This window comes from Lepisosteus oculatus, chromosome 17, assembly GCF_040954835.1.
Source record: "Lepisosteus oculatus isolate fLepOcu1 chromosome 17, fLepOcu1.hap2, whole genome shotgun sequence".
Classification (NCBI taxonomy): Eukaryota; Metazoa; Chordata; class Actinopteri; order Semionotiformes; family Lepisosteidae; genus Lepisosteus; species Lepisosteus oculatus.
Window position 1 is genome coordinate 13589829 of NC_090712.1, and position 26565 is coordinate 13616393.

Below are 26565 nucleotides of genomic sequence, written 5' to 3' on the forward strand. Positions count from 1 at the left end.
TTAAAGATATTCGAAGGCACAATTTTTAACACCTATCTTTAATGTTTCATGACTCATAATAGCTCCAAGCCCAGAGTTTTTTTTTTTAGGTTTGAAACCCCAGAAGAACTGGAAATCTCTGGCTGGTTTGAACAACACTGCAGAAATTCTCATTAAGATTGTCCTTACTAGTATATACACCCCTAGCAAAACAATAACTGTTGGTTGGCCATGAAGTTTTACTTTGTAATGTGCAATTTTTCTATACCACTTAAAAAAGCCCGGTGTCGTCATGCTAGACACTGTAGAACAAATTGTAGAGCAAATCCAGGTCACTGCTTGACCTTTTAACCTTCTTGCTTAATGCAGACGTTTCAAGAAATAGACTACACATTTTTATATCATAAAAGAGAGAAGCAGATAAGCGCCTTTCTGCCTTTCTATGACTGAGCCCATCTCCATACAAACAGGGCTACAGATCGGAAGCATGTTGGACCCTGATCGCATTGTGACACTTTATCAACTGTGTTTCCATAAATCCTTGCATTTTTTCATTTTTGGATTTTCTTTGCAGAGAATGCACAATAAAGATGCTGTTTCTGTTATCTTTACACCTGCATGTTTGTGTAGACATTCTAGGAATTCTCATTCTAAAAAGAAAAGCTCGGTAATATTTTTTTCCTTTCAAATTTACATTATAATCATTGAACACATATACACACAAATTACTTTTGATATATTGAAAGCGTTACTAATTTCCTGACACCACTTGCAGACAATGAGGGACAGAAATTCCCTAGAGCCTAAATAAACAAAGTATTTAAGAAAGAGGCACACCCAAACTTCTAGAACTCACAATTGCTACCCATGAAGCCAGTGTAAAACAGAGAGTAAGAAAGTGAATGCAGCAATTTACCGCAATATATAATGAACTCCAAAAAACAAGGAGAAAACAGCTCATCAAAAAGCACCTCCTCATTATCTGTTTCGGGAGCTAATGGGTGCTTCATTTCTCAAGAATGATACTACAGGTGTAATTCTATACAAAGCTTTAGAACGCTAATGCATATTTAATTTGTGCCGAGCTCTCCTGAATACCTGATGAGCAGGATATTTTATAACAGATATATAAGTCTGCCCCATTATAACACCACAATGCACTGATGCATTATTAAAACTGCTGCGGTAATGTGTTAATGCATCAGAGAGAGAGGCAGGGCTGTATGGAGCCTGCCTCCTAACAGGAGAAGGGGAAAGAGGAGTGGGGAGATACTGGTGGTGGTAGGGGGAGGTTGGGTCTGTCTTTTTCCCTGGGAAATAAACAAAGTGTTGAGAAGTGAAAACAGGAAGCAAAGCCCACCGTGTGACTGCCACTTCACTGAAACACACTGCTTGTATTTTTAGATACAAATGCAGCTTGCATCCTCCTGGCCTCGGAGATTTCACTGTCCTCTGACTGATGCACCATACCATACTGATAATTCGAATTCCTTGCATCTATATAGCATCCCACAGCTTGATCACTCTAGAAAAAATGCTGTTACAACAGGATACCAAAGCACAGATCTAGAACAGCACAGGGAGAAAGCTTGCATTTTTCTTTTTACAGAGGTACAGTTTAAAACTTCCATGAGTGGATTCTTTACCATAAAAGTGAGCTTCATTTCAGTACAAACTCCAGCGTGTCCTCGTATGCTAAAAAACATTACTGATTTCTTTTAAATTATGGTTACAACCAATTTGCATTTTGTTGTTTAGTTATACAGACTAAACTATACCCCTTGGGAAAGTATTTTAAAAGTTACTCTTTGAAAGGAAACACCTGCTGAAGTACACACCAAACATGTTGTAATGTACAGTACATGGACCCATTTTATCTAAAGGTAGCCAACATTTATTATATTGCTTATTTATTTCTGTGGCACTAGGCTTAATTTTCTGGACCAGAAGTGCTATCTGAATGGAGTTTGTATGTTCTTCCCATGTTCACATGGGTTTCCTCGGAGAGCTCCGGTTTTCTCCCACTGTCCAAAGACATACTGGTAGTTTACTTGACTTCTGGGAAAACTGACCCAGGTGTGCGTACGTGCGTGTTTTTGTCTGTGTGTTTGCCCTGCGATGGACTGGCGTCCCGTCCAGGGTGTATCTTGCCTTTTGCTTGTTGCTTGCTGAACAGTCTCAAGCTCCCCCATGACCCTGTATTGGATAAAGCAGTTAGAATATGGATGGATATATAATCGACTAACATCAGATGCCCAAATGCTTATATGTTCATAGATTGCTACAAGTTAGTGCAAGAAAAGCTGTACCCATCACCATATCATCTGATCAAACAATAAACACAAGTTATCTGCTGACTTCCAAGAGAGCTATATAGTACATTGACAGGGGCATCATAGTTCCTGCAGTATGTGCTCCCAACAGAGAAAAATTATTAATTACTAATGTGGGACACAATCGGCGACAGGAGGTACCATATGTGAAAGGCTTCGAGGAACAGCCAGCTCTCAGATGTCTGCTTTTTTGTTCACTTTCCCTACTAACATACGTCAGTGGCTCTGGGTGGCTATTGTTCACCAAGCCTTTGATACTGAAGAAAGTGATAATACGAGCTGAACCCTATACTGCTGGCCCATTTCTCTAGTTAGCACTGAGTACGAGCCAGCAGCCAGAAGCTTTAAAGTACAGAGGAAACATACTGATCCTAATGATTGTCGCATCGCTTAAATGAAATCAAAGCCCTACGAAAAAAGTGCTGTATACGCTCTTGGACACTCTTTGATGAACCTCTGTCCAGTGAACTGGCACATGTCTGGAAAATAAAATAACAAAACCCTACCCTCGCATCACTGAAATTAAAGTGGAACCTAAGGGCAAATGTAGTCTCTAGCTACAAACTGAAATCCTTCTCACAATGGCTTCAAGAAACATTCTGGTCTTCAAACAACAGAACTGCATGAACATCAAGACGAGGAGTCTACATTCACAATACCTATTGTAGAGCGCTTGTTTGCAGACTGTAGAAAAATTAAAATCCATACTCCTCAAAGTGCTATAATACAGAGTGCATAAAAAACAAAAGTACCAATGACAGTATGGAACAAACTGAACTCATGCTAACATTGTTAAGAAGGCACTCTACTGATGTACAGTATCACACACTGATCTGAAGGTACAGTCATAGATGTGTGTAGAAGTGTGAGCACACTTCAAGCAGGCGATAGGCAGACAGGCCTGGTGAGGGCGAGATTTCTGCAAGCTAGATCGGTCATGCTGAAGTCCAACAGCAGGTACAGGAGCCCTGTCAGTTTCCCTCTCCCACCGAGTGTGAAGAGCTGCTAACAGACTGTCAGGAGCTCTATCATCTATGTCGCATGTATGTGCCTTCATTCCCAGCCTGCTGAGACAGCTTTGTTAGTTTCCACATTAGAAAATACCTTTTTGCTAGGTTCCGTTCAAGAAAAGAAAAAATAAGCGTCATCTAAGCGTCAGCTGAAAATGAATGATAGTATAAAAATAAAAAAAAATGTATGAAACATCTTCCACAACACAAAAGACATTAAAATCATTAAGAACTCATGCTTCAAATGTAAAGTGATACTTAAAAAAAAAACTGGTGCACAATTTTTCTATTTACTTTTGGTACTATTTTCAACTACCTACAGTATGTGCCCAAAGTTACACCCAAGAATAACCTACAACACTACAGTCATGCAAACTACCACTATCTGCAGTTTTGTTGCTCCTGCACTACAAAGTGCTATAGAGCTATAGATGCTCTGTAAGCTGCAGGGCCCATCAACAATAGGAAAGAACATGCAGCCCTGGCTACTGAAAAGCTAGAACTTCCCATTGCACACACCCACCCTCACACCCACCCACACACAGGATAAAAGGCCAGGGCACATCTGTGCAGGCCAGACTCCTAGCCAAACCTTTTTTTTTCTCTTGTTTAATAAAGACAGACAAAGCTTCGCATCGCATGAAACAAGTGGCGGCCACACTGCATTTTCTTCACACGCGGAAAGCCTTCAGGTTTGCCTGCTTGTATTCTGCTCACATGAAACATCAAAGCGTTTACAACAAGGAGCTGCTTTTAGCGCACCAAGACACTTAAATTCTTTACGCACTACAAGGGCGCTAAGTTATAAAAAGAAAAACAAAAGCTGGCAGCCTGCAGTTGAAACAAAATGACACCATTTACAGTGATTTTTCTAGATGAGGATGACAGAAATTGTTTCAATCTATTCTAAAAAACTTCACACATTCAATTGCCCTCCTGGTGAATCTGTTACTACTTTTCCCTGTGAAACGTTATCAGTGTAAATGTGGAGTATTGAATTAATAACCTTCATACACTGGATAACTGCTCACCAAGTACAGTAGGTGTATCAGTGACATGCTTAGGTCCTGATTGATTGATTCTAGGAAATTCGACAGCTCTTGGCAAATATGAACTTTGTCTGTTACAGCTAGTTTTTAACCAAGGGTCAGGGGACACTAGGGGCTCATCAGGGACTGTCCAGAAGCAAGAGATGGATTCCTTGAAAAGGGCTCCTCCAGCCAGAAAAGGCTGAAAGATCCACTTGTCTTAACGCAAATCCCTTAATCTGTAACTGTTTGGCCACAGATCACCTGTAGCATTCATTTTGCACAATCACATTCAGGCCCCTGCTCCTTAAAAGGAAAACAACTACGAAGCTGATCAAATTCAGCAAGTCAAGCATTTAACACAAACAGTAAATTTCTACCTTTTGTTCTGTGAACATGTACTTCCATTTTCCACACATCTCAGATGGACAATGGGAATAAATCCCATCTCCTGGAGACTGAGAATGCTTAAAATGTCCCCAAAAGCAAAGGATCCCAAACTTTTTTGCAAGAAGCCACATTCAAAAGTGCCCCCCCCAGTTCAAAAGGAGATTGAAAAGGCTGTAATGAATGATTATTAAACAGAAGTCTATGATGCACCAGCTTTGACAACAGCGGCTTTCAGCTTTGAGAATTTCTCAAAGTCTGGCTGAGACTTTAATTCAAGGTTCACAGACAACAAGGGCACATAAATTCAGTAAAGAACCACTACAATCCTATTGTATTAAGACATTTTTTGGCATTACAATAATAACAAACATTTTAAGAAACATGAAGCAGACTAATCAAACATTTAAATAAAACAAGACATTTTCTTTAAAGAAAATAAACCATTGGGAGATTTAGATTTAGGAGGATGTTTTCAAACTTACTGAAGAACCTGCCACAATGCCTCTGAGCCAGAGGCCCAGTTTGGCAACCCTGACACCATGTACAGTACTGTCAAGACTATTATTAGTATGTTGAGTATTTGCTCCCTCCTACCTGTTCTCCTCCCTGGTATCTCTGTAGTGAAAAAGACCCCCTGAAGCATTAGAAGGCTGTCTGCCACCACCTCAAGGCCCAGAAGTTTAGACAACCTTGAGATTCTCTGGTTCTACCCTGTATTTGTAATAATTGTCATTGTGTGTGTGTGTTTTTTGCCTATTGTACACTTATTACTTTGAATTCTTTCTTAATTACATTCCACTCTACAGAACTTATGCAATGTTCTATGTAAAATTTTTACAGTCAGTAATTATACAGCTAAACTATTTATTATAGTAGACGTACTAGCATTAGTACACGTTAGTCCATCCTCTCCATTTTGAAAGTTCAAACAATACATATGTTATTTTAGATAGCAGATTCAGTATTTGTATATACAGCATAGGAACAGAATGAAGGGAGAAATCTGTATACTGGAAAAAAAAGCACTGCAGTACTAAGCTAACTGACAAACAGCTCCATAGACCAGCAGCAAACCTCTCTCACACAAAAGAGGCCTGTAATCATTTGACTCATGGGCCCTACATAGCTCCACCGGGGTAGGCTCCCCAGCCCCCTCCATCAGCTGCTCTGGGCACTGGTCTTCCTAGCCTCCCGCTGGAGACTCCCAGCACCTGCCAACTGTTTTTCAGGGAGCAGGGCTCTCTGTCTGTGATGTCAGCCCGCCAACCTCACCGTTCTCGGTGCCAGAGTTGGGGATGCAAAACAAGCCTGTCAGCAAGTGTAAAGCAAAATGCCCATCTGATCTTGCCTTGATCCTGGGCTTTAACCTAAAAGCTGAACACTCCGTCATTAGGCACCAAACAAGGATCAACGCACTGAGTCATCTCAAAACAAAACCTGAACAGGACCTTAAAATAATTTTGCATTTATTAATAACCATTTTCTGTTCAATAATAGATAGGCAAATCCCCTAAAAAGCTCTCCTTGTGTAGGTTCTCCAGACGGTATTCAATCTAACAAGCATCGGAGAACGTTTTCTAAGAAGATTTTGATAGGAAGCACTTCATCCACCTTATCTACTTGGAAACACATTACATTTTATAGGAGGTATACTGTTCAGTCCTACTATTTCACTTTCAACTTCCATCATTTAAAATATGAATTCCCTCTATTTTTTCATATTTTCTTCATTTTAGGTGTGTGTGTTCCTGGCACAGTCTCTTAAATAGTTAACAGCTGCCCATTAAGCAAAAGGAAACGGGCTCATGTTGGCCAACTTTCTGTTCAGTTTTAAACCTTAGGCCTCCGTTACATAGTTGGCAGGCCCAGCGAAAAGGCCGCACTCAAATATTTTCAGGATTAACAGATCAAAAAAAGTACTGTAAGTGCTTCAGTGTCAACAGGTGATGAGACTCAAAAAAGTTCCCTTTTGAACAGTCACGGAAGTGTTGATAAATCTAACAACGTGATTAAGCTGCAAAACAGAGGTCCTGTGCTATCCTAACTGGGAGAAGTTATTGGTTAATGCCTCACTGTCCTTTTAGTTGTTTTGTTACAGAAACATAACCAGCAGAGGAGACAGCAGATATTCCCGGTTTCTGTACAAAAACAATGTTAACAACAACAAAAATATTTTAGTATCTTGACCCAGAAATGGCAATTCTTCACACCCATTTATAAAATACAGAGTCATCGCACTTAGATCTGCAGCTTAATGAGTCACAAGCAGATCACAACAGAAACAGTTCATAGTCTTCTTAGACTTAGTCGTCAGTGCTAAGAGAACTGTGGGGAGGTAGACAAAACTATTCCAGGCCGCGTGCTCAACCTGCTCTGTAGGCAGATGATTTTGATAATCAGGGAAAACAGGCTACTGTGAGAATTTTTAAACCCCTGCCACTTTCTTCTTTCTGTTTTTGAGAAATATCTTACAGTTACCAAGATTAGAAAAACATACACTTCTTTTTTTCCAAGGGAGAGCAGTTGTAGTGAACATCAACAGTATAGTACTGTGAGTGTTTTGACTACTCCACTCCAGCTGGTTTAACAAAGCATATACTGTAATCCGACAGATTTCAGCACCTTCCCTTCATGAACAAAAAGACAGCATTGAGGGTTAGGACACATTCCATAATTAGGATCCTTCAGCTTCTTTAAGTACTGCTTCAAGGCATATAAAGATATTGTTGAAGATCATGATATCCACCCAAGCCTTTCTGTTATGTATGATAAATACAAATAGCTCACAGATTAAATTAAAAACTGAAGCAGAAGACACCACTACAAAGATTTTGAACATGAAATTCCTGAAAGCATGTGATAAATCCATTGGAACCATTGGCTCTTGGAACTGCAGCAATGTGATGAGGTCAATCGACAAGTAACAGTCACTGCATGAATGCGAGCTGTGTGTCTCTGGATGTTTTGTACTTTTAAACGTTCAGATATAGTGTACCAACGTGCGGAAGATGAAAGCCAAAAGCCGCTCATCTCAGTACTCTTCACTGATTGATTTGTTGGGGCATCTACTGCTCCACTGAGAACTGTCTACTGTGCAGTAACATATTTCAAAGAAGTTTCATCTATTCAAAAAAGGGACAGAGGGGTGAGTTTGTTTCTAAGTGTTGCAAAAGTACATTAAGGTAAAGGATCATGAACAAAATCTTAGTTATTGTAATTATTTAAGCATTCCAGTTCTTTTTCATGTGTCTTGGGCTTGTGCTCTGACCATGATCCCCTCTCTTTAGTTTCCATGCTTTTGAACATCTCCACTTGGCTGCCAATTTTTGAAAATACCTGAACTGAACCTGAACCTGAACCCTTTGGTTTTTCAGTGCTGGGTGAACTGACTGGGACCAAGCACATGAAAGACCAATCAAACATTTAGAAGTGCGGAGAACATTTAAACTTTTGCATGGAAACGGTGCAAGGTAATCCAAATAGATCTGAAGAGAAAGGTTAGTCCTTTCAAGTACAGAAAAAGCATATTAAAGTGCACAAGATATGAATAGAATTCTATTTCATTTATTTTAAGGAGATTACTACTAATAATATTACATCTTCCTAACATTTTCAGTACTGCAGTATATGTCATAAATCAAGTACCCAGTATTACATTCACATCATATAAACTCCAACTCTCTCCTTAGGGGCATGAAGAAAGTCTGCCAATTTAATGATTTGCATCTCAATTCAGAGAGAAACAGTTTCATTATACTGAGCATGCTTTAAGCAGACTTTGACAGCACAAATCATTGGAGTGATAACACTTCCACAAAGAGTGCTTCACCTTTTGCCCAGAATTTCAATTAATGTGAAGGGCAATTTGGGCAGGACAAATAATACCTACTACAAAGGCTCTAAATCAGTGGATGACTTCTCCAGAGCTCGCTTCTCTGAGCAATCCGGAAAAGGGCCACAAGACAGAAAGATGAGTACAACAGGATACTAATTCAGGTGTACAAAACTGTCAGAATGATAAAGCCTTACATCTCTAATTAATACAACATTATGTTTACACTTTTGGCAGGCATAACAGTCTCCAGTCATCAATAAAGTAGAGTCAGGAACACACTTAAGACAATTTCCATTTACTTAATTTCCAACTTTACTTAATTTGATTTGGAAAAACTGTAAAACAGTGTTAAAGAGGTTTACAATGAGATAGTCAGCAGCACAAAAAAACAGCGTAGTTTCACAGTATTACCAAATTTAAAAGATCAGCAATGACAGCATGACAAAAAACACGCCAGGTGGTTTGCTGAGCGGTTAGCATGAATCTGGCTGGAAGCAAACAAGAATCGTGAGGGTCAGATCTTGGACTTTTCCTGCTAGACTTGGGCACCATCAAAAAGGGACACTGCCTCCACTCTACAATGGAGTGCAGCCCAAAGGCAGTAATTACGCCAAACCTGGACGACACAGCAGAAATATTGAGGGATGTTAGACCTACTTCTGTAGAACGCATTTAGAGACACCAGCCGTACAAAGAAGCCAACTGGATCTCCTCTGTCACCTCCTCAGTCTCGCCAGCTTTTCACTGAAAAAGACCTACAGCGAGACTTCCAGAGAAACCTGCTTGCCTCAGTCTGCTGCAAAACCTGCAGAAAGACTGCTTCCATGGGAACTTTTTGGCAAATTCAGCTGCAACCTGAGAACAAAATGGATCAGACTGAATTACTCTTGGGGAATTTCTTCCCACTCCAGGAGTAGCTAATTTGCCTCCAGCGACCTGAAGAAACAGTTCTTTTTCACAGAATGAAACGTCCTCTCTAACTAGACAACCAGCTCCTTCTATCTCTGTTGCACATTGGACTTTATCTTCTAGCTTCTTATATCTAGTGATACAGTAAGGTGGAACATATGAGTTCTGAAATAAAAAATGAGAAAATGAACACTGAAACCTGTCAGTGTAAAACCCACTATTATGTTAATCTCAGATCGCCTGACATTAAGCACAAGTTATCATAAGATACAATTAGTGCATTTTAATCACTTATGAATGTCCAAGACACCAGCTTTAATAATGCAAACAACACTGTCCTTTTTAAAGCTCTCCAAGTAAAAGAATGGTGACTAATCAGATAGAAAAGTTTCTTCTAATATCTGCTAACCATCACCACAGAAGGCAACCAAGGGTCAACTGGCCCGTCTTTCACTTTGCCGTCACAAAACATGAAAAGGAAGAAAAAAAAATCTTCGCAGTCAACCTCTGAAAACTTACCAAAGTGTAACTGTGATGATCTTAATGGCTTTGCGGTTAGTGCTTTAGCGACTCGTTACAGTATCTGAATTGATCGGGTGGTGAAACATTGTTTTCAGCTTCCACCCACACTTTCCTGGCCACTGCACTGGGCTGGCAACAGAGAGGTGGTCCTTCCAGTGATGGTCCTGCACGGGAGAGTTCTCTCACTGCGTCACCGAGACCAGACCAGCCCCCTTTCATGGCTTCAGAGTGACCCACTCTGCACACACAAACAACACCTGGACAGATTGAAGCACTCAGTGCAAAGGCCGCAGATCGCAAAGGCTACACTCAGAATGCTCGCCAGCACACATGTGTTTTGAGCTTTTGGAAAGCCTGGTTATGTTTATGTGCTGATTCAGCAATAATTTGGTCTGTCCTACTTCGAAGAGAGACTGCAAGGGAGATACACATCACCAGCTGTGTTTTTGAGACTTAACTCTTCTGCAACAATGCCTGCACGTGCTTATGAGAAAATGTAAAACACAGTGACAAGTCAACCTGCAGAGCCAGTGGTCATTTTACACATCACAAAATTCATAGATAAGATCACTTTATTGGCCATATACAATTTCTTGCATTAGGAATTTGTCTTTTCACATACCCCAGCTTGCTCTCCATGAGACACACAGGCATACAGACAGGGAGAGAGAAGCTTGGGGCAAGGCGCAGGGTGAACCATTTATACGGCACCCCTGGAGCAGTTGGGGTTAAGGGCCTTGCTCAGGGGCCCAACGGAGTAGGATTCCTCTGCTGGCCGCAGGATTTGAACTGGCAACCTTCCAGCCACAGGCGCAGATCCTGAGCCACAGAGCCACCGCTTTGCCAGGGCCAGCAACCTTTTCAGCGAGTCAGAAGTGGCACTGGTTATTTTTCAATTTAACTTTGTTGCGCTCTGCTCAAAAGACACATAATATATAAATTATATTTTTCCTTGTGTAATTCTTTTGATGCTCAAATTTACCTCTGTATAATTTGTTTCTCAATTGTATTACTTTTCAACATTTTTGTGCCACTCCTAACCATACCTCTGAGTCTGTGGGGAGTGCAGTAGTTTTCTCTACTCTAGGCCACTCACTGCATTCAGGGAAAATGTTTGATATGATACTGAAGCTGCTACAGAGAATCTCATGTGGCTCAACATGTACTGTAAAGGGACTCATTCAGAGTGCAAGTTGAGACCTGTAGTCCAGTCATTGCAGATCAGAACGTGGGATAGGTCAATCGCCGCATGAGGCCAAGAAGTGCGGCCAGTATTGAGCAGGCTTGAATTAGCCAGAGTGTCATCAGCACAACAACACCAGGCATCTGTGAGTTTTCTGTGCTGACAGTGAGAGACATATCACTCCTCCAACAGGTGATCACGCTCCATTAAAGAACTGTGGATTAAGACATTAAGTGCAGTAGAAGTAAGCTGAGGCAATTGGCAACTGGTGATCCCAAACAGGGAGAGTGATCAATTAAAAAATAAAGCAGTGTTCTACATTGAGGTGTGGGGGAATGGGGAAAAAAAGCAAACACAACACATCCCAAAAGAACAAGACATACTGAAAGCCAACAAGCATGTTTTCAAATGTAATCAAAAGCTGGACTCTTGAGAAAAACACTGAAACACCTTGAATGGGCCAAACAAGCTTCTGGTCAGAGCCATCTACTCCATGAAAGAGCATCCCTATCAGAGCAGCTCTGACTGCAATCAATCCTCAGCTCCCTTCCCAGCAGTACACAGCGCCCAAGGACAGATATGGGGACACCAGCAGCTGTGTTGATAGCTTGCCCTCATACTGCATGCCAATAAAACAGTTCAGGCTGGCAGCAAGCTGTCTGAGAAACTCTCTCATGAATGCACATAAATGGAATTGCTCCTGCGCAAGCACTTCTGTCATCAAAACCCTGCCTTCAGTGTTTATCGCCTAAGACCCTAAGGAATACTCTTGTGCTTCAGTGAAGTCAGGCTATTAGCAAAATATGCCTTCAATAAAGGAGAGTGGGGAGTAAAAGGCCTTTAAAGAGCAAGCAAAATCCTGCTTGGCTTCACGTGCATACTTAGGTTTTTAGAAATAGTGTTTTTTTCGACACTACATTTTACAACAAATTATGGATTTTCAAAAGTCATGAAAACTGGATGAGAACCCAAGTACTTAAATTTGAACACACAAAAGAATTTTCATACAGCAGCAATCCTGATCTCTGATGACCTGCTCATTGAGCACTATTGCTTGGGGAATGCCAGAGGATTCTCCATTCTTTAAGAGCAGATGGAATGACAGCGGAAAATTAGAGCCCTCTCTTAATAAAATGATCAGCTTTCACACAGGGATAATAAATGAGTGTCAGCACCATGCATCAATAAGCACCAAACACAAACACGGCAGTATCTGGTCGTTTGGCCTTGTGCATTTGAATGGGCCTGATGTAGGTGCTCATGATATTTATAAGCAGAAATAATATGGAGGCAATGCAGAATAAACAGTTAACTCCTCTGTTTCAGACTGGGGAGCTTAATTAAACGTGACAGGGCAATGCAGAGGCTGACAAACTTACAGGTACAATTCAAACAGCAGAAGAGTGCAGGATGTTACAGCCCACAGATGTGGGCAAGAGCTTACTCTGTGGAAGACCACCTTGGCTGTTCATATAGCAAAATAATGTACTCCTCCACACTCTGCAGCTATTTTGGTTTAATTGCCTGCGCATTTCATACAGTCTGTTGCTTCCAGTTTCTGTTTTCATTAAAAACAAACAAATAAGGGCAATGTCTTGTATTATAGAACTGCATTGCGCACAAGTACAATGGAAAGGTATTTTTGGGCAGGGTAAACAATATAACTAAACCAAATGGATTCCCATGTAAAAATCAATATTTAAAAAGCAAATAGGCATTTTTCCTTTTAATTGCAAATTGGATGTAGCATTTTGTCTCTTACAACAATTTCCATCAATTAAATTCCACTCCCAGAATCTCCAGGGCAGTGAACTCCGGGGCAGTGCCACTCAGGTTTGAAATGGAATTTCAGATCCACACTGCTGTCGAGCACACACACAGATCTGCTTTTAAAGGGTGAGCAGTACTTGAAATTGAAAGTGCTTTTTTTCAAAGGATATTTGGATTAAAGTAGATTATATGTAGATCCTTGCACAGCATTTTTTTAAACCAGAAGGAGCAAAACAAAAAATTAATTCCTAAGAATGAAAAATAGGTTGTGTCTTCTATTGTATCTCCACTCTGGCAATGCAAAGCATATCTTAATAGTGAACAACCTTTAAGAGTTAACTGATAGTAATTTAGAGTCAAAGCATCCATTCCTTTTCTTCAGTATGAGCTTCCATGAGAGCGTGTAGAGACAGCACCAGTGAGTCATACCACACAAAGAAACAGTTCTCATGGGCTGGGCTACCGTACATTACACAACTCCTAACGATCAAAGAGATACAGTGATTGACAAAGGATGGTAGCATAAAGCCTGGACCTCAGCAATCACCCCTAACCACAGCAGGAAAAGTTGGTCTCCTGTTGGCTGAGTGTCAATTCCACAGTAAATGAGAAACTGAAAAATACTTATCCTACAAGGGAAAATCAGGCCACTGTTTTTTAAAGCATCAGGCTATATCTCTACTTTAAGGACTCAAAGCTGAAGAATTATTACTTACCCTAATTGCTTGCAAAACTGTCTTTCATGTTGTTGTTTTGTTTATCCACTCTTATATAACTTTGTATTAACCTGCTATGAAAGTGACATTCACAAGTAAAACTACAAAAAAATAAAAAGCACCACCAACCAGCTGTTTAAAACGGCAATCTGTCAGTCCCCTGTACAATTAAGCAGCAAATGACTCCAGGCTATTTTTCCATAGCCAATAAAGCATCTGACATTTTAACTGTCTTACGTTAGTCATCAGCAGGAGTGGCAGAAAGCTGCCGAGTGATTAAAGCTACTAGACTATGGAAAACGTATGAAGATATAATCTCAGAGTACCAGCCTTTGCAATTTGGGCAACATTAAGTATTTCATGGGAGTTTCATTTTGAATGTGAGGGAGAAGTATCCTACAGAGCACACAGATTTCAGAAAGGAAGAGGTGAACATTGAAAGTCTTTTCCTAGTTTTATTTCTCTGCTGGGTTACCTGTTTCCAGAGTGGGTGTGCAGACAGGGAGGTAGCAGGCCTGGTGCAGATCCTGTCTTAAGGCTGGCCTACTTTTAGAGTAGGTTAATGACTAGTCAGAGGCTAATTCAGTAAAGCACAGGGAGACGCCAGGTGATGCCTCAAGACAGACAGCAGTGCAATCAAAGAATGTCCACAGCATGTGTTTCTATCTCCTCTCTTTGTGTTAGAAATTAAGAGCAAAAATGAAATTGTAGTCAGCAGCCCTTTTTGATACAAAATGTCATTCAAGTTCTATGAAAAAACACAACTATTGTTGAAAAAACATTAAAGCTTTACCAATATTAAAAAGTCCAATTTCTTATTTTTTCTTTTTTTTTAATGTCCAGAACCTTCAGTTCAGATAGCATCTGTCTTCAGGTTGTACTGCTGAAGATATGTTTTTGCAAGAATGGATCTGACTTTGCTGCCAAAACCGACAACTATTCCCAGGGAAAGACAAAGCAGCAAAATGTCAACTAAGTTTGCCAATGGAAGTTCATACAGGAAAAAAAAGGGAAAGAAAGAATTCATTCTGGGCAGGCCAGAGACATGGTCCCAAGGCAACAGGCTAACACTTCAGTAACTGAATTAATTAGGTAAGATAGTGGAAATTGATAAGGGTTCAATCGCTGATGAAAATGAACTCAGATTAATACCACAAACAACAGCTAATGGCATTCTAAAACAAGACAAAATAGCAGAGATCAAGTGGATGGTATTAATTATTGAAAAAACTATTGCTGCTGAAAGAAAGGAATTGCATTTCATTCCAAAAATCAGTAATGTGGGTGTTACTTATACAGTTCAGATTCTCAATGCTGTTTCATAAATTGTTTTCTATGTTTTGTCATACACAGTAATAATGTTTACACTTCCAAGCAAATAATCTCATTAAGAAGGACTGTTACTCCTTCTAAAATTAAATCTTAAGTGCTGTACTTTACATTGCTCCATAGATTAAAAAATAAATAATTACCACCATAACTGATATTATCTATAACCGCCAGGAAGCAATTCTATAAATAACCTGTTCCATGTTCCTTTCATCATCTAATTGATCAGGCTCATCCAAGTTACAGCAATTCCACGATATAAAGAAAGACAAATAAATGACAATTGCTGTCAGAGCAGCACTACAATTTCCAATAACCCTGAGTAATAAGAATCAGAAAAGGCCACTGCTGAATCACTTCACCATTACATAATGTCCATTTAAGGCTCCTTGGCAGCTGTGGCAGGAGTGTCTGCACTTAACGTTAGTGAAGCCACTCTGTACTGCACAGTTTTCTCTGAAGGAGCACAGCCTGACCATCCGGGCCCGAACTCCGCAAACCGACCCATCCCCTGGGGCGGTGGGGCTAAATTCTACTGCACGGTAATTCAGAATTAAGATCAGATTTTAATACAGCACTGGTATCTACACAAACGTGTTTCAAAACGTGGACATCTGACGGATAAAAACAACCAAGGAGAGGATGATGTGAGACCCCTGTGGACAGGGTATACTGGAACGCCGAACTCTCGCTTGCTTTGGTTGCAGTGACAGACAGGCGCCCCCCTGCCACTAGGAGTCGGAAAGGTCTCCTTCTTCCGTGTTTCCACCTGATGGGCCTGCTGTCAGCCTGCACAAGAGTGAGGTGTAATTAATCTGCATATGTCTCCTCTGCAAAAAAATGGAAATATGAATACTGCAGACACATACCTAACAAACATATCAGGCCACTTTCAAAGCGATTTGCTCCAGCCCAATGCTTTATCCACATTTTTCGACCCTATCCGAAAGCTGGAAACCTTCCAAAACTACCTAAGCAAAAAGCAAAAGCTCGGTTTTATGAGGCAGCAAGGTGACATGGCTAATGTTGCTGCCTCGCAGTGCTTGAGTCCTTGGCTCAATTCTAGACTAAGGCAGCTTGTGTGTACACTGCATATATTCTACCCTGGAGTTCTTTTCCAGGTGGACTATTTTCCTCCTACCTTCCAAAGACAAGCTGGCATGGTTAACTGGCATGTCTGAACTGGCTCCATGGGCGCACCCTGCAATGGTCATGTGGGGACTGTGTTAGACAAGGCAGATAGGCCCACTGATTCTCCACGTTGTGGCTTGGGACAGCGCGAGCGTGATAGCCTATCACGGGCTGCATACAAGATTCTGATTTTTATCATCTCGACACATTTTTCAGAACTAAAAAATTAAAACAAAAGTAATCCAAGCAAATTGAGAGTCAAGCTTTAGTTTTACAGCTCGGTAATACATTCGGTCACCTTTCCTCTTGCATGGCAAGCAAGTGTTTATCACTGTCACTCATTTCTAAAACTATCAAAACTAGTTTTTCCTGTCATCTTCAACCCAACACACATTGGGAACATGTTTCTGCACCTATTGTGACTACATAAGGCATTATCTGCAGTTGTCCAATAAACAGTAGCAACTGTGACCTTGTTTCATAGATGCACCAGATAAGATTGTATTCCATACTTTATATTCAGATTGCTTTTGTTTCAATGCTTTCACTCAGACTGACACTTTTAACATAGTATCTTCCGCTGTGCTCATTTAAACAACAATCATTCCATTAGGATGGTGTAATGCACTCAGCCTGTCTGTAAGGCATAACGTTACACTGTAACTATTTGTACCTTGGCTCAGGTCAGAGACCACACTATATGATTTATGGAATAGGCCCTAAATTTAATATGATGTCACCATTCCAATCAGAAGCTTTAAAATCAAACTTATCTGCATTAGTTGGGCATGAGCTTTTACATTACTTTGGGCAGTACTCAAGTGTTGTGAGCTAACACACAACCCTAAACAAGGCAGCACTCCCATTCTTCATTGTGTGCATTAGTTCAGTAGGCACTTTAATCAAATTATATTTTACTAATTGGTACTGTATGTCCATCCTATGTACAAAAGCAGATTCATATTTCATTTTTTCTCCGTATCATTATCAGTGTGTAAACATGCGTAAAAAAGCGTGGTTTAGAGGCTGCTGCAGTAAATAACGTACTGTACTCCAAGGCCATCACATCTTATCTTGAAACGAACATTTCTGTTACAGATTGGACACACTGATAACAAACGTTTAGTCGAAATGTTTAGTTCAGTGGAAAATTATTCTATCAAATCAAAACAATGATCCTCTTTGGATTAACTGTGATTTGAGGAGCAAATGCTAGAATGAATGAAATATTGTAAGGGATCTAAAACTATTTTTTTTTAGTATTTACCAGAACGACATGAATTCATCATCAGTCGTGCGGGGTGTTTGGGTACTTGGGAAACTTTGGGTTCTCCAGATCACGGTTGTATTAAGGTTCGGATGTGTTTCGGGACGTGTATGAGAGGCTACCCCAGCTGTGTCCTGTACTGTATATCCATTTGGGTCTTTTCTATTGCCAAGGTCGTTACCCATTACGCAACTGTGAAAATTGCCATTAGTTTGAAGGGGGCGGTCTGACAGTCAATTTGGCAGTTTTACGATCAGCATCAATACTTGGGTCTCTTGCTGTGAGATCAGAAGTACAATACCGCATGACTGCGTGGTGTCTGTTCTTACATAAGACGCCACAATTGCTGTGCGCTCAGACAAGTACGGTGATGTTCAAATTACATACTTCGGAGGACAGAATATTTATAATAAGCCTTCCAGCCAGTCGGGTGCAACGAAATTAGTGGCAAATATGTGATTTAAAGAGAATAACAACGTTTCCAGGAAAGTGCCGTGGAAGACAAAATACTTTTGTGGATGAAAGGTGGGGCGCATTCCTGACAGTCAACTATTATTCTCAAACTGAGTGTTATGAGCAAATATAAAGTCAACAAAGACGAGCACGTCTTACAGTTGGTGGTGCCATGGCCATACACAGCGGGTTGATCACACGATTTACAGAACTACCCTGAGTTTCAGGTAGGAATTGAAGAGAAAAATACATGTAAATACAATGGTGTACGCTAAACAGTGAAGGAAGAATGTATCTCCAATTAAAAGCACTGAAACTTCGATAAAACATACCCAGTCCTCGAAGTGCCGGCTGCCGTTTTGCAGCAGGTCCTCAAACTGGATAATGCAGTTAGCCACAAAATCATCGTATCCAATAGGTGCATCGTGAAAGACGGCCAACTCGATTTTCCTGCCGTCCCGGACCTCGGTGACGAACTCGTCATTCCAGGCTGGGCTGTTGGTCTTCTGCTTGGTGGACGTCTGTCCCACTCGCGAATCGTCCACGTTCAAGGCTATATAGGTATCCAGAAGGAATGTCTGGGTCCTCGGTCCGACAGCGTGCCTCAGTGACCATGGAGTAGGCTTAAGGTCCAGAGCCTCACAGATCTTAATCTTCAATAACCCATTAAAAACCACCATGATGATGATGGTTTCACTATTCGATTGGAATTGGTTAGTTATTTTAAAGGATGCGTAATTCTTGCCAATTCAATGGGTGATAAATAATTAAATATATTTTAGTATCAGTTGCCTTCGCTGGAGAAGAAACAAATGAATGCAGTTTTTTTTCCCTTTTGCTCGTGCGACACCCAGTGAATATGTATGAATCTTGCCTTGCATATAACGGAAAAACAGCAGTCCCGTTTCACTCTATCACACATACAAATCGGATGCAAAGCAGTGCTCCCAAAAACGGTCCTGTCGGGTCCTGTGTAAATTGTCTTGTTTTTTTCAACCGTTTTGGTTTCGCGTTGAAAACAAACATTTGGTAGCTGGGGGAAAAAAAAGGGATTTCCTTCCTTCAGAACAGCGTGCTTTTGCTGTGGATCCTCCTGTGTTAAACACACAAACACAACAGAAAAAGAAATACTACCATGGAGCAAAACACCCAGTCTCTTCTTTCACAGCCCTTCAGAAAAATAAACCAAAGCAGGAGCTCTTCAGCATCGCTTGGGGTCTAAAGTATTCGTTTTCCTCTTATCGAAGGGAGAGGAAAGGGATCCAGTTTGCTCACGGCACATTGGGACGTCTTTCTTGACCTCTGGCTGTGGAAACCCTTTAAAAATTCATAGTAGCAGCCCCTGGTTTGTGGTTTTTCGGGTCTGTGTGCTTCTGCAGCTCTCAGGCTGCTCTCTTGCTGTTGCTGCTGTCGGTTTCCTGCAACCCACAGTACCTCCTTTTTTTTCTATAACGCTAATGCAGGAAATGCGCAAAACACGTCAGTTTCTCAGAGCCGCGCCGAGCCTCTTCTGTACCAGATGGGGGAGTGCAGGCAAGCTGGAGCACAAGGGGACTGTCAAGCAGTGTGCGCTTCGCGACGGGGTCGGGATGGGATCCGGGATGTGAACGCGATTGAACAGGCTTTCATCCCCCACGAGCGGGGGAGTGGCGAGGCTGCGTTGCGTTGTGCAGCAGTGAGCGCTGAAAGCTTAACGCGTCTCACTCTGTCGGGATGGTGAGACGGCCGTGGGCTCTTGTAAACTCGAGAGGAATCGGGCACCTCTCTTGCTCCAAAATGCAATTGCGGATTTGTTGTTTGTTTTTTGTTTTTTTGCGGTTACGGCACCGACAGCTACACAGACACGCTGCAAAACAACCCTTAAAGATTGCTAGCATCATTGTTAAAAGTAATATGCTATTGCAATCCACTTTTTGCGCTAGTGAAGTTTCCGGGCAAGAATAAGCATAGCTTCCTGTTCTTTTTTACAGAAATAACTGCTTAGAAAAAAAATACAGATCCGACGCCAAGTAAAGACACACGATAAATATATATATTTTAAATTTCTTTTTATGACCTTTTCTTTGTAAACCCCCTTTCGGACATAACTGTGATGAAGAATACAGAATATACCGTACATTTTGAAAGAAATAAATCCAATCTGAATATTACGAGCAATTTAACTTGCGTATTATTACATTGAACGAATCAGGAGTCCTTTCAAGTGCTCGGTTTGTTGTGTTTATGATATAATCCAGTTTGATTTTTTTTAGTGTGTTTTACTATTGCAAAACTATTGGTTTACAGGTGGTACCTTAATACTGGATCATTTTTCGGGAGCGATAATCTTGCTCCTTAGCTGACATAACTCTTTTTCTAATGAATTAATATAATGAATCAAATTAAAAGAAGCAATGTATAAGTTTCACATCTTTTTGCGTAAGAAATCCAAAATGTATCACCGTTTCCAGTACAGTATTTTTTCTGGGGATCTAAATTGAGTTCTGGCGCCATCCTGTGTAGGTAGTCTGTCTTGTTAAAGAATAACTTGCGGTGTTTACAGACGGAGCAAGTGGAAATTTTCCCTGCGCGTAGTACCTGGGTGCATCAATAATATTTTATTTTCTTGTGCAAATGTTACCATGTATGTTCCTGCGTTTATTCTATAAAAGCAATATTTGTTTTAATAACAAACAGCAAACAGGTGTAATATGTGGTTATGTTCTACATATTTATTTAAGTTGTGTTTTTAAAACTTGTTTTACCCTGCGCGTAGTACCTGGGTGGATCAATAATATTTTATTTTCTTGTGCAAAAGTTGCCATGTATGTTCTTGCGTTTATTCTATAAAAGCAATATTTGTTTTAAGAACAAACAGCAAATAGGTGTAACGTGGTTATGTTCTACATATTTAAGTTGTGTTTTTAAAACTTGTTTTACCAAAATATTTGTACTTTTTAGTTAATCTGTTATGGTGAATTATTTTATATTATTTCATTTCTGTGATGGCACCGTTATTTCTTACGGCCCACAGCTTCTTTTCCGTTCTGAAAACATTTTAATCACCTTACCATCTCATCACTCATCATTTTCTGACGCCTCTACCTTCTGTGCTAATACCTGTACAGTATTTGTACAAAACATACATTAAATCCACGACCTAATATTACCATGTAATTCACATCTTTCACAAGTTTTTAATGTCCATTAAATTGTTGTATTTAGATATTAAATACTGGAGCATTTGTAATGCCACCAAAATCTAACGTATTCTGTTTCACTTTCATTATTGATTCACAGTATAATATGATTAAATAAGTAGGTTTTAACGGCAGGAGAAGTGAGTTTGAATCAAATCTTGTTTGATTAGACTAGTCTTACGTATAGTTGGAAATCACTGTAAGTCTGCTAAAACATCCGTTCAGAAACGTTAAAAAAATTAACTAAGCTTAGTACAGCGCCACTTTCATGTTAAAAAAAAAGATATGCATGGATGGGAGATGATGTGAAAACTAAATTGCCAATCTAATCGTTTCTAATTGAAATTCAAGTTGCTGCTGTCATAATCATGTATTACCAAAGTCAACGATCCTTTTCTTCGCAGCCGAAACGGATTGTTTTGCCCCAAGTGTCCTGATCCAAATGATTTTTAAACACTCTTTTACAGTTTTACAGTTTCATTTTATACACCGTTTCTTTGTCACTCTTTGTGATGTTTCTTTTTCATGACTTTTTCTGCGGCAAAGGAAACTGCTTCTGCCCCTTTAAGTGGAGAAGGGTCTCCCTTGGAGCGAACCATTCGAAAATCTGAGTTTCGGTTGATCTCTTTGGGAAAATCGTTTTTCTTCCGTCACCGGTGTCCGGAATTGTTCGTTAAAATGTGTCAAAATGCTTAAATATATTTAAAAAATACAAAGACAAATGTTTCCGGCACAGAGACATCGTGGTAAGATAGGTGAAGTTTAAGCTGAATACAGTTGGAAGAAACCCTTTCCTCTGTTTGCGGAAGGGGATGGCTGGCTGGCTCGGGTTTGAATGGTTTTCCGCGTGTAGATCGCTCTGTGTACTCTACCTGAACGGCGCATTGCTGGATTACAGTAAAAGTGAGTAAAATAGTATGCCCCTGGTATGGTTTTAATTAAGTAAACAGCTTGTTTATTCCACAAATGCCGATTATTTTGCACTGGAAAAGAAATCTGTCATGTCTATTAACTTTCCCCCCTCCCGTGAACGCCTTGAATTCGGACGCTGGATGTTCTCCGCTGCATTATCAACCCGCTGTCAGAAAACGTTTGGACTCTGTTGTGTTGCACGTAATAAATCTTCTCAAGACTGGCGGGGTTAAGCGTAACGTTATTATTCCAGTACACAGCCCCATATGCCACGTAGCCGGCTGGATTTATGTTTGCGCCCTGACTTGAAGATGCTTATTTTGTTTATTTGAATGGGTAACCTCGCGTTCTTTCTTTAAACCCTCGGGGGCTATTACGCAGAGAGCTTTGAAGTGGTAAAAGCTGATCGGTCAATGAGTGCTTCATTGCAGCCTTCATGGTCTCAACGACTAGTAAAATGCACGTAGACGTGCTTTAAAACAAAGCCCGTAATGTAAACGACTAGAAGATAGCACAAACATAGCAGTCACTGCTGGGAGGATATTCGTCACAGCAGCATTGTACTGTAAAGCAGTAGTTATGACTCCGAACCTGGGTTCAGACCCAGTAAAGGGCACTGTAGTTGTATCTTTGAGAAAAGTATTTTGCCCAGATTGCTCCATTTAAAGGCCCTGTCTTAAAAAAACGTTTAGTCCCGTTTTACGGGTCATTGTAAAATAGGCTTTGGTTTCAGTTCATTTATATGGCTAAATGCAAGTTTCTTTGCTACGCATGTTTATGGTAACCAGATGTTTAATGTATTGCTTATGCATCGATATTTGTTACAGCTCTTTAAATCTCTGTGTTCAAAGAATTGCGTATATAACTGCTCCGGGAATAAGGGGGCTTTACTACTTAAGCCATTTGTTACAATGCAGTTCAGATTGAAAGATCATGGCCATTAGAGGTAGTGGGGAGCTATCGGTTTGGAGAGATCTCTGATCCTCACAGCTCTGACATGTTCCCTGTAACCGTCTGTCTTCTTCCCCTCTCACCAATATAAATGTCTGGGCACTTTCTAAATGAGATGCAGTATAAAAGGTTGCTGGAAATACATGATGTCCTTTGGCGTGACACAACACCGTCCGAAGTAGCCTTGGCTGTGTGTTGTATTGGACATACTGTGTATTTACAGGTGATGCAGTGGGTCCACTCGCTCTGGGCAGTTAAGAGAGCTGTGAACAAGAATGCTGAGCAGCGTAGGTGGTTGGCAATATGAGATGATGGAGCGATCAGGGAAGAGTGTGCAAGGGATATCTTTTAAAATGGGGAAGTTGTCACTAGTGGTCCTTGGAATTGAAAGGGTGTTAGAATGATAAGGAAACACCAACAGCATACAGTTGTGAGTCTGGGAATTCCTGTTGGCATAACCTTGTTCAGTGAAACCAAATTATGCCAAAACTCCACTTTGATGCTTTGGATGATAGTTGAAACCTTTACATTGTGGTTACGTTGTCATTTCTGTTAGCAACACAGTTTTCCAGTTTATGTGGTCTAGCCTACAGTCATGGCTCTGTGGGTGCCATGCTAGCAAGATAAGGCAATATCATTTGTGAAATGTTGCAAGGGGATCTGAACTAAAGTTGTCACTCGCTTGAGTCCTGCCTACCTTTTCATTTGAATCCCAGTCACTTCTTTGGTGCGCAGACTGATACGGAACAAATTCTTTTTGCATTTCATATGTACTAAACAGAATCATGAACACTCTAATCTGAATGATCCTCCTTAAATAAACTATGTACTGTATGAAAGTCTACTAAAAAAAAAATGATTTTTGTGCTTCTGGTTTACAGATGATGAGAAGAACTCGAGTGCAAGTTTGCAAAAAGCAAGGAGAAGATGATTTGGATGTGGGGGCTGATAACCTGTGAGTAAATATCATTGTTTTACAATGTGATTTTTCTAGCATTGAACTAGTTTAAATTGATCTTAAGTCTCTTCATAGTTTCAGGCTGGCGGCGACATGCACGTGGTACGTGTGGATTAGTGAGTTTGAATTCAGTGTTGCAAAGCTTCTACCATAAATTTCTGACTCACACAGTAAGTGCGTATACCTCCTAAAAAAGCATCTGAACAATTGAGATAATATCATCCTCTCTAATACCTAGAAATACACTCTGCTTCCAGAACTGTTTGAGCTCCAGGCTAAGCTCCTTAAGTTTAATTTTTGTCATCATATCAGTGGTTAAAATGTTTTTATATAATAATAAAAAATAGTATAACAAGAATAAATAATAACTACAATAATAGTATTGCAAAAGAGCAATTTTTTATTAACTGTAAACTTTATTTTGATTTTATCAACATTATAAATACATTTATGCAAATGTTTCTTATTTACTGTTGTCTTTTTTAGTGCAGGCATTATACTAGGAAAAAAAACTGTAATATATTTTCATTTTTGTCATTATTTGGAAAAGAGCAGAAATGATTCTTCCACTCAACGGTGCGACTTTTCCCTGATACAGTAGTTCTTCTATCGCGCATTCTGCTGTCATCTGAAAACCATTTCATAACCTGACGCAGCAATGTAGTTCTCATTTCAGCTCTCCACATGGCATTCTTGCATTCCTCTTGCAAGATGAATTAAAACAGTACCTCATCACCCAGGGTATTTATTCTCCTCTTTTTTATTTTTAGCTCAAATTGTTAGCTCGGCCATCCTGCACTATAATTTTTGGTCTATAACAATCCACGAGGTCATGACTTTATTTTTCTTGTCCATCCAGTAAGCCTGGCAGGGGTCATGCCATCCTCGACCTTCTTGCAGATGCCAGGGCTTGCTCACACCAGCACACGGGCACAGTTTTGGTGATACCAGTTAACCTAGCCAACATGTCTCTGGAATGCGGGAGAAAAAACTTTGCCAACATAGGAGAACATGGGGACTCCACACAGACAGTGTCCCAGCCAAGAACTGAACCCAGGACTCAACATCCAAAATTGTATTTATCCATTATAAAGACTATGCAAAACGTCTGAATAGCTATGCAGATGTACATTTTAATACATATCAAATATATTTAAAATACATTAACAGAAAAAGGCGACCAAATTATGTGAGATAGAAGTTCAGATCAATCAGCTGTGATCAGAATGAAACACCAGCAGCAGCCTTGTGCGGTGTAAGAACATTGCAATATATTATCCCCACTCGGCTAGTTTAAAACGGGTCTTTATCAGCTTAAAATCCAGTGATAGTCTGCTGTCTCTTTTATATTCTTACTGTAGCTCTTCGGAACCTGAAGAAGAGAGTGAAGAAGAAGAAGATGAATGGCAACCGCAGAGCAAGGCGAAAGAAAAGAAAGCGAAGCCTGCCGTGAAAAAGGCTTCCAAACCACGGGTGCCTAAACAGAAAGCCCCCAGGAAGACAGCCGAGAAAAAGCAAAGAGCTCCAAGGACAAAAAAGCAGAATTTAGCCTTGGCTGAGGAGGTGAAAGTGAAAGAAGAGGTGGGAGAAAAAATCTGGAGTGAAATGAAAATGTATCAAGACATAATAAAAACTCTTACTAGAATGCAGATAAAAGACATTAAACAAAAGATGGGCTGAGCTACAGATGATGGGTTAATTTTGCTTTGTGGGTGTTCAGTGGCTCGCCATCTAGTCCACCCTTTGAAGTGAATGAAATAGCTACATTATGGAGTTTGAAAATGGTTCCTTCAGGAAACTGTAAGGAATCAGCAACAATTAGTGGTACTCCATAGCAAGTAGAATTAAAAGTTGTCATTTTTAAAAGTTTGTCAGGATGCACCTTTCTAAAGTGTCACAGAATTAGCCTCTGCTGCTGGTGTGAGTCTCGGTTGTTCGAAGTGTCTGATTTTAGCAAGAGGTATAATTGAGCTGCCTTCAAAGCTCTGGTAGTTTTGGGGGAGGGAAGGTGGCTGATGATGTCAGGGCATAGTGAACCAGCAATGATCATAATTCAGAAACATGTGCTCCTGAATAATTTAATAGAATGTGTAGTATTCTTTTTAAATGGTGGCTAAAAGTAAAAAACATTAAATTGTCCACTAGACACCTGTTGGTTGCTGAGTAGTGTGGCACCCTTTCTATATGTAGAGTTAGTCCTCTTATTTGCAGCTGCAACTCACAACTGGCAGCCCAGTGAAGCTCAGCAGGTGTGAGCCTGGTCAGTACCTGGATGGGAGACCTCCTGGGAAAAACTAAGGCTGGTGCTGGAAGAGGTGTTAGTGGGGCCAGCAGGGGGCGCTCACCCCACAGTCTGTGTGGGTCCTAATGTCCCAGTACAGTGATGGGGTCACTATACTATAAAAAGGCATTGTCCTTTGGACTTGTTCAGGGTGTTTCTCAAAAAGAGTAGGGGTGTTACCCTGTCGTCCTGCCCAAATTTCCCATTGGCCTTTACCAATAATGGCCTCCTAATAATCTCCATCTATGAATTAGCTTCATTACTCAGTTCAGTCTTGCCCACTGAGAGCTGATGTGTGGGAAGTGTTCTGGTGCACTATGGCTGCCTTTGCATCATCCAGGTGGGGCTGCACATTGGTGGTGGTGGAGGGGAGTGTCCAGAAAAACGCTATATTCTTTAGAATTCTTATAGAATCCTGTAGCCTGATCA

The 26565-nt window shown here is 40.5% G+C and overlaps 2 protein-coding genes across 5 annotated transcripts in view; one reads left to right on the forward strand and one right to left on the reverse strand.

Moving 5' to 3' along the window:
- Positions 1 to 19387, reverse strand: part of LOC102694770 (protein kinase C epsilon type) — a 128522-nt gene extending 109135 nt beyond the window's left edge. Inside the window, exon 1 of the mRNA XM_015362794.2 lies at positions 18188 to 19387. Coding sequence (XP_015218280.1) covers positions 18188 to 18535 — 348 coding nt within the window. The 5' untranslated portion in view covers positions 18536 to 19387. The remainder of the gene's footprint in view (positions 1 to 18187) is intronic.
- The window catches only part of srbd1 (S1 RNA binding domain 1), an 85280-nt gene continuing 76555 nt past the window's right edge, over positions 17841 to 26565 (forward strand). The window contains exons 1-3 of one of the 4 annotated variants that reach the window (XM_069180026.1): positions 17841 to 18082; positions 23779 to 23852; positions 25217 to 25436. In XM_069180026.1, the coding sequence (XP_069036127.1) occupies positions 23779 to 23852; positions 25217 to 25436 (294 nt within the window). In that variant the 5' untranslated portion in view covers positions 17841 to 18082. Of the gene's footprint in view, positions 18083 to 19460; positions 19572 to 21220; positions 21938 to 23778; positions 23853 to 25216; positions 25437 to 26565 lie in introns of those variants that run through there. The other 3 variants (XM_069180027.1, XM_069180024.1, XM_069180025.1) reach the window with 3 other exon arrangements.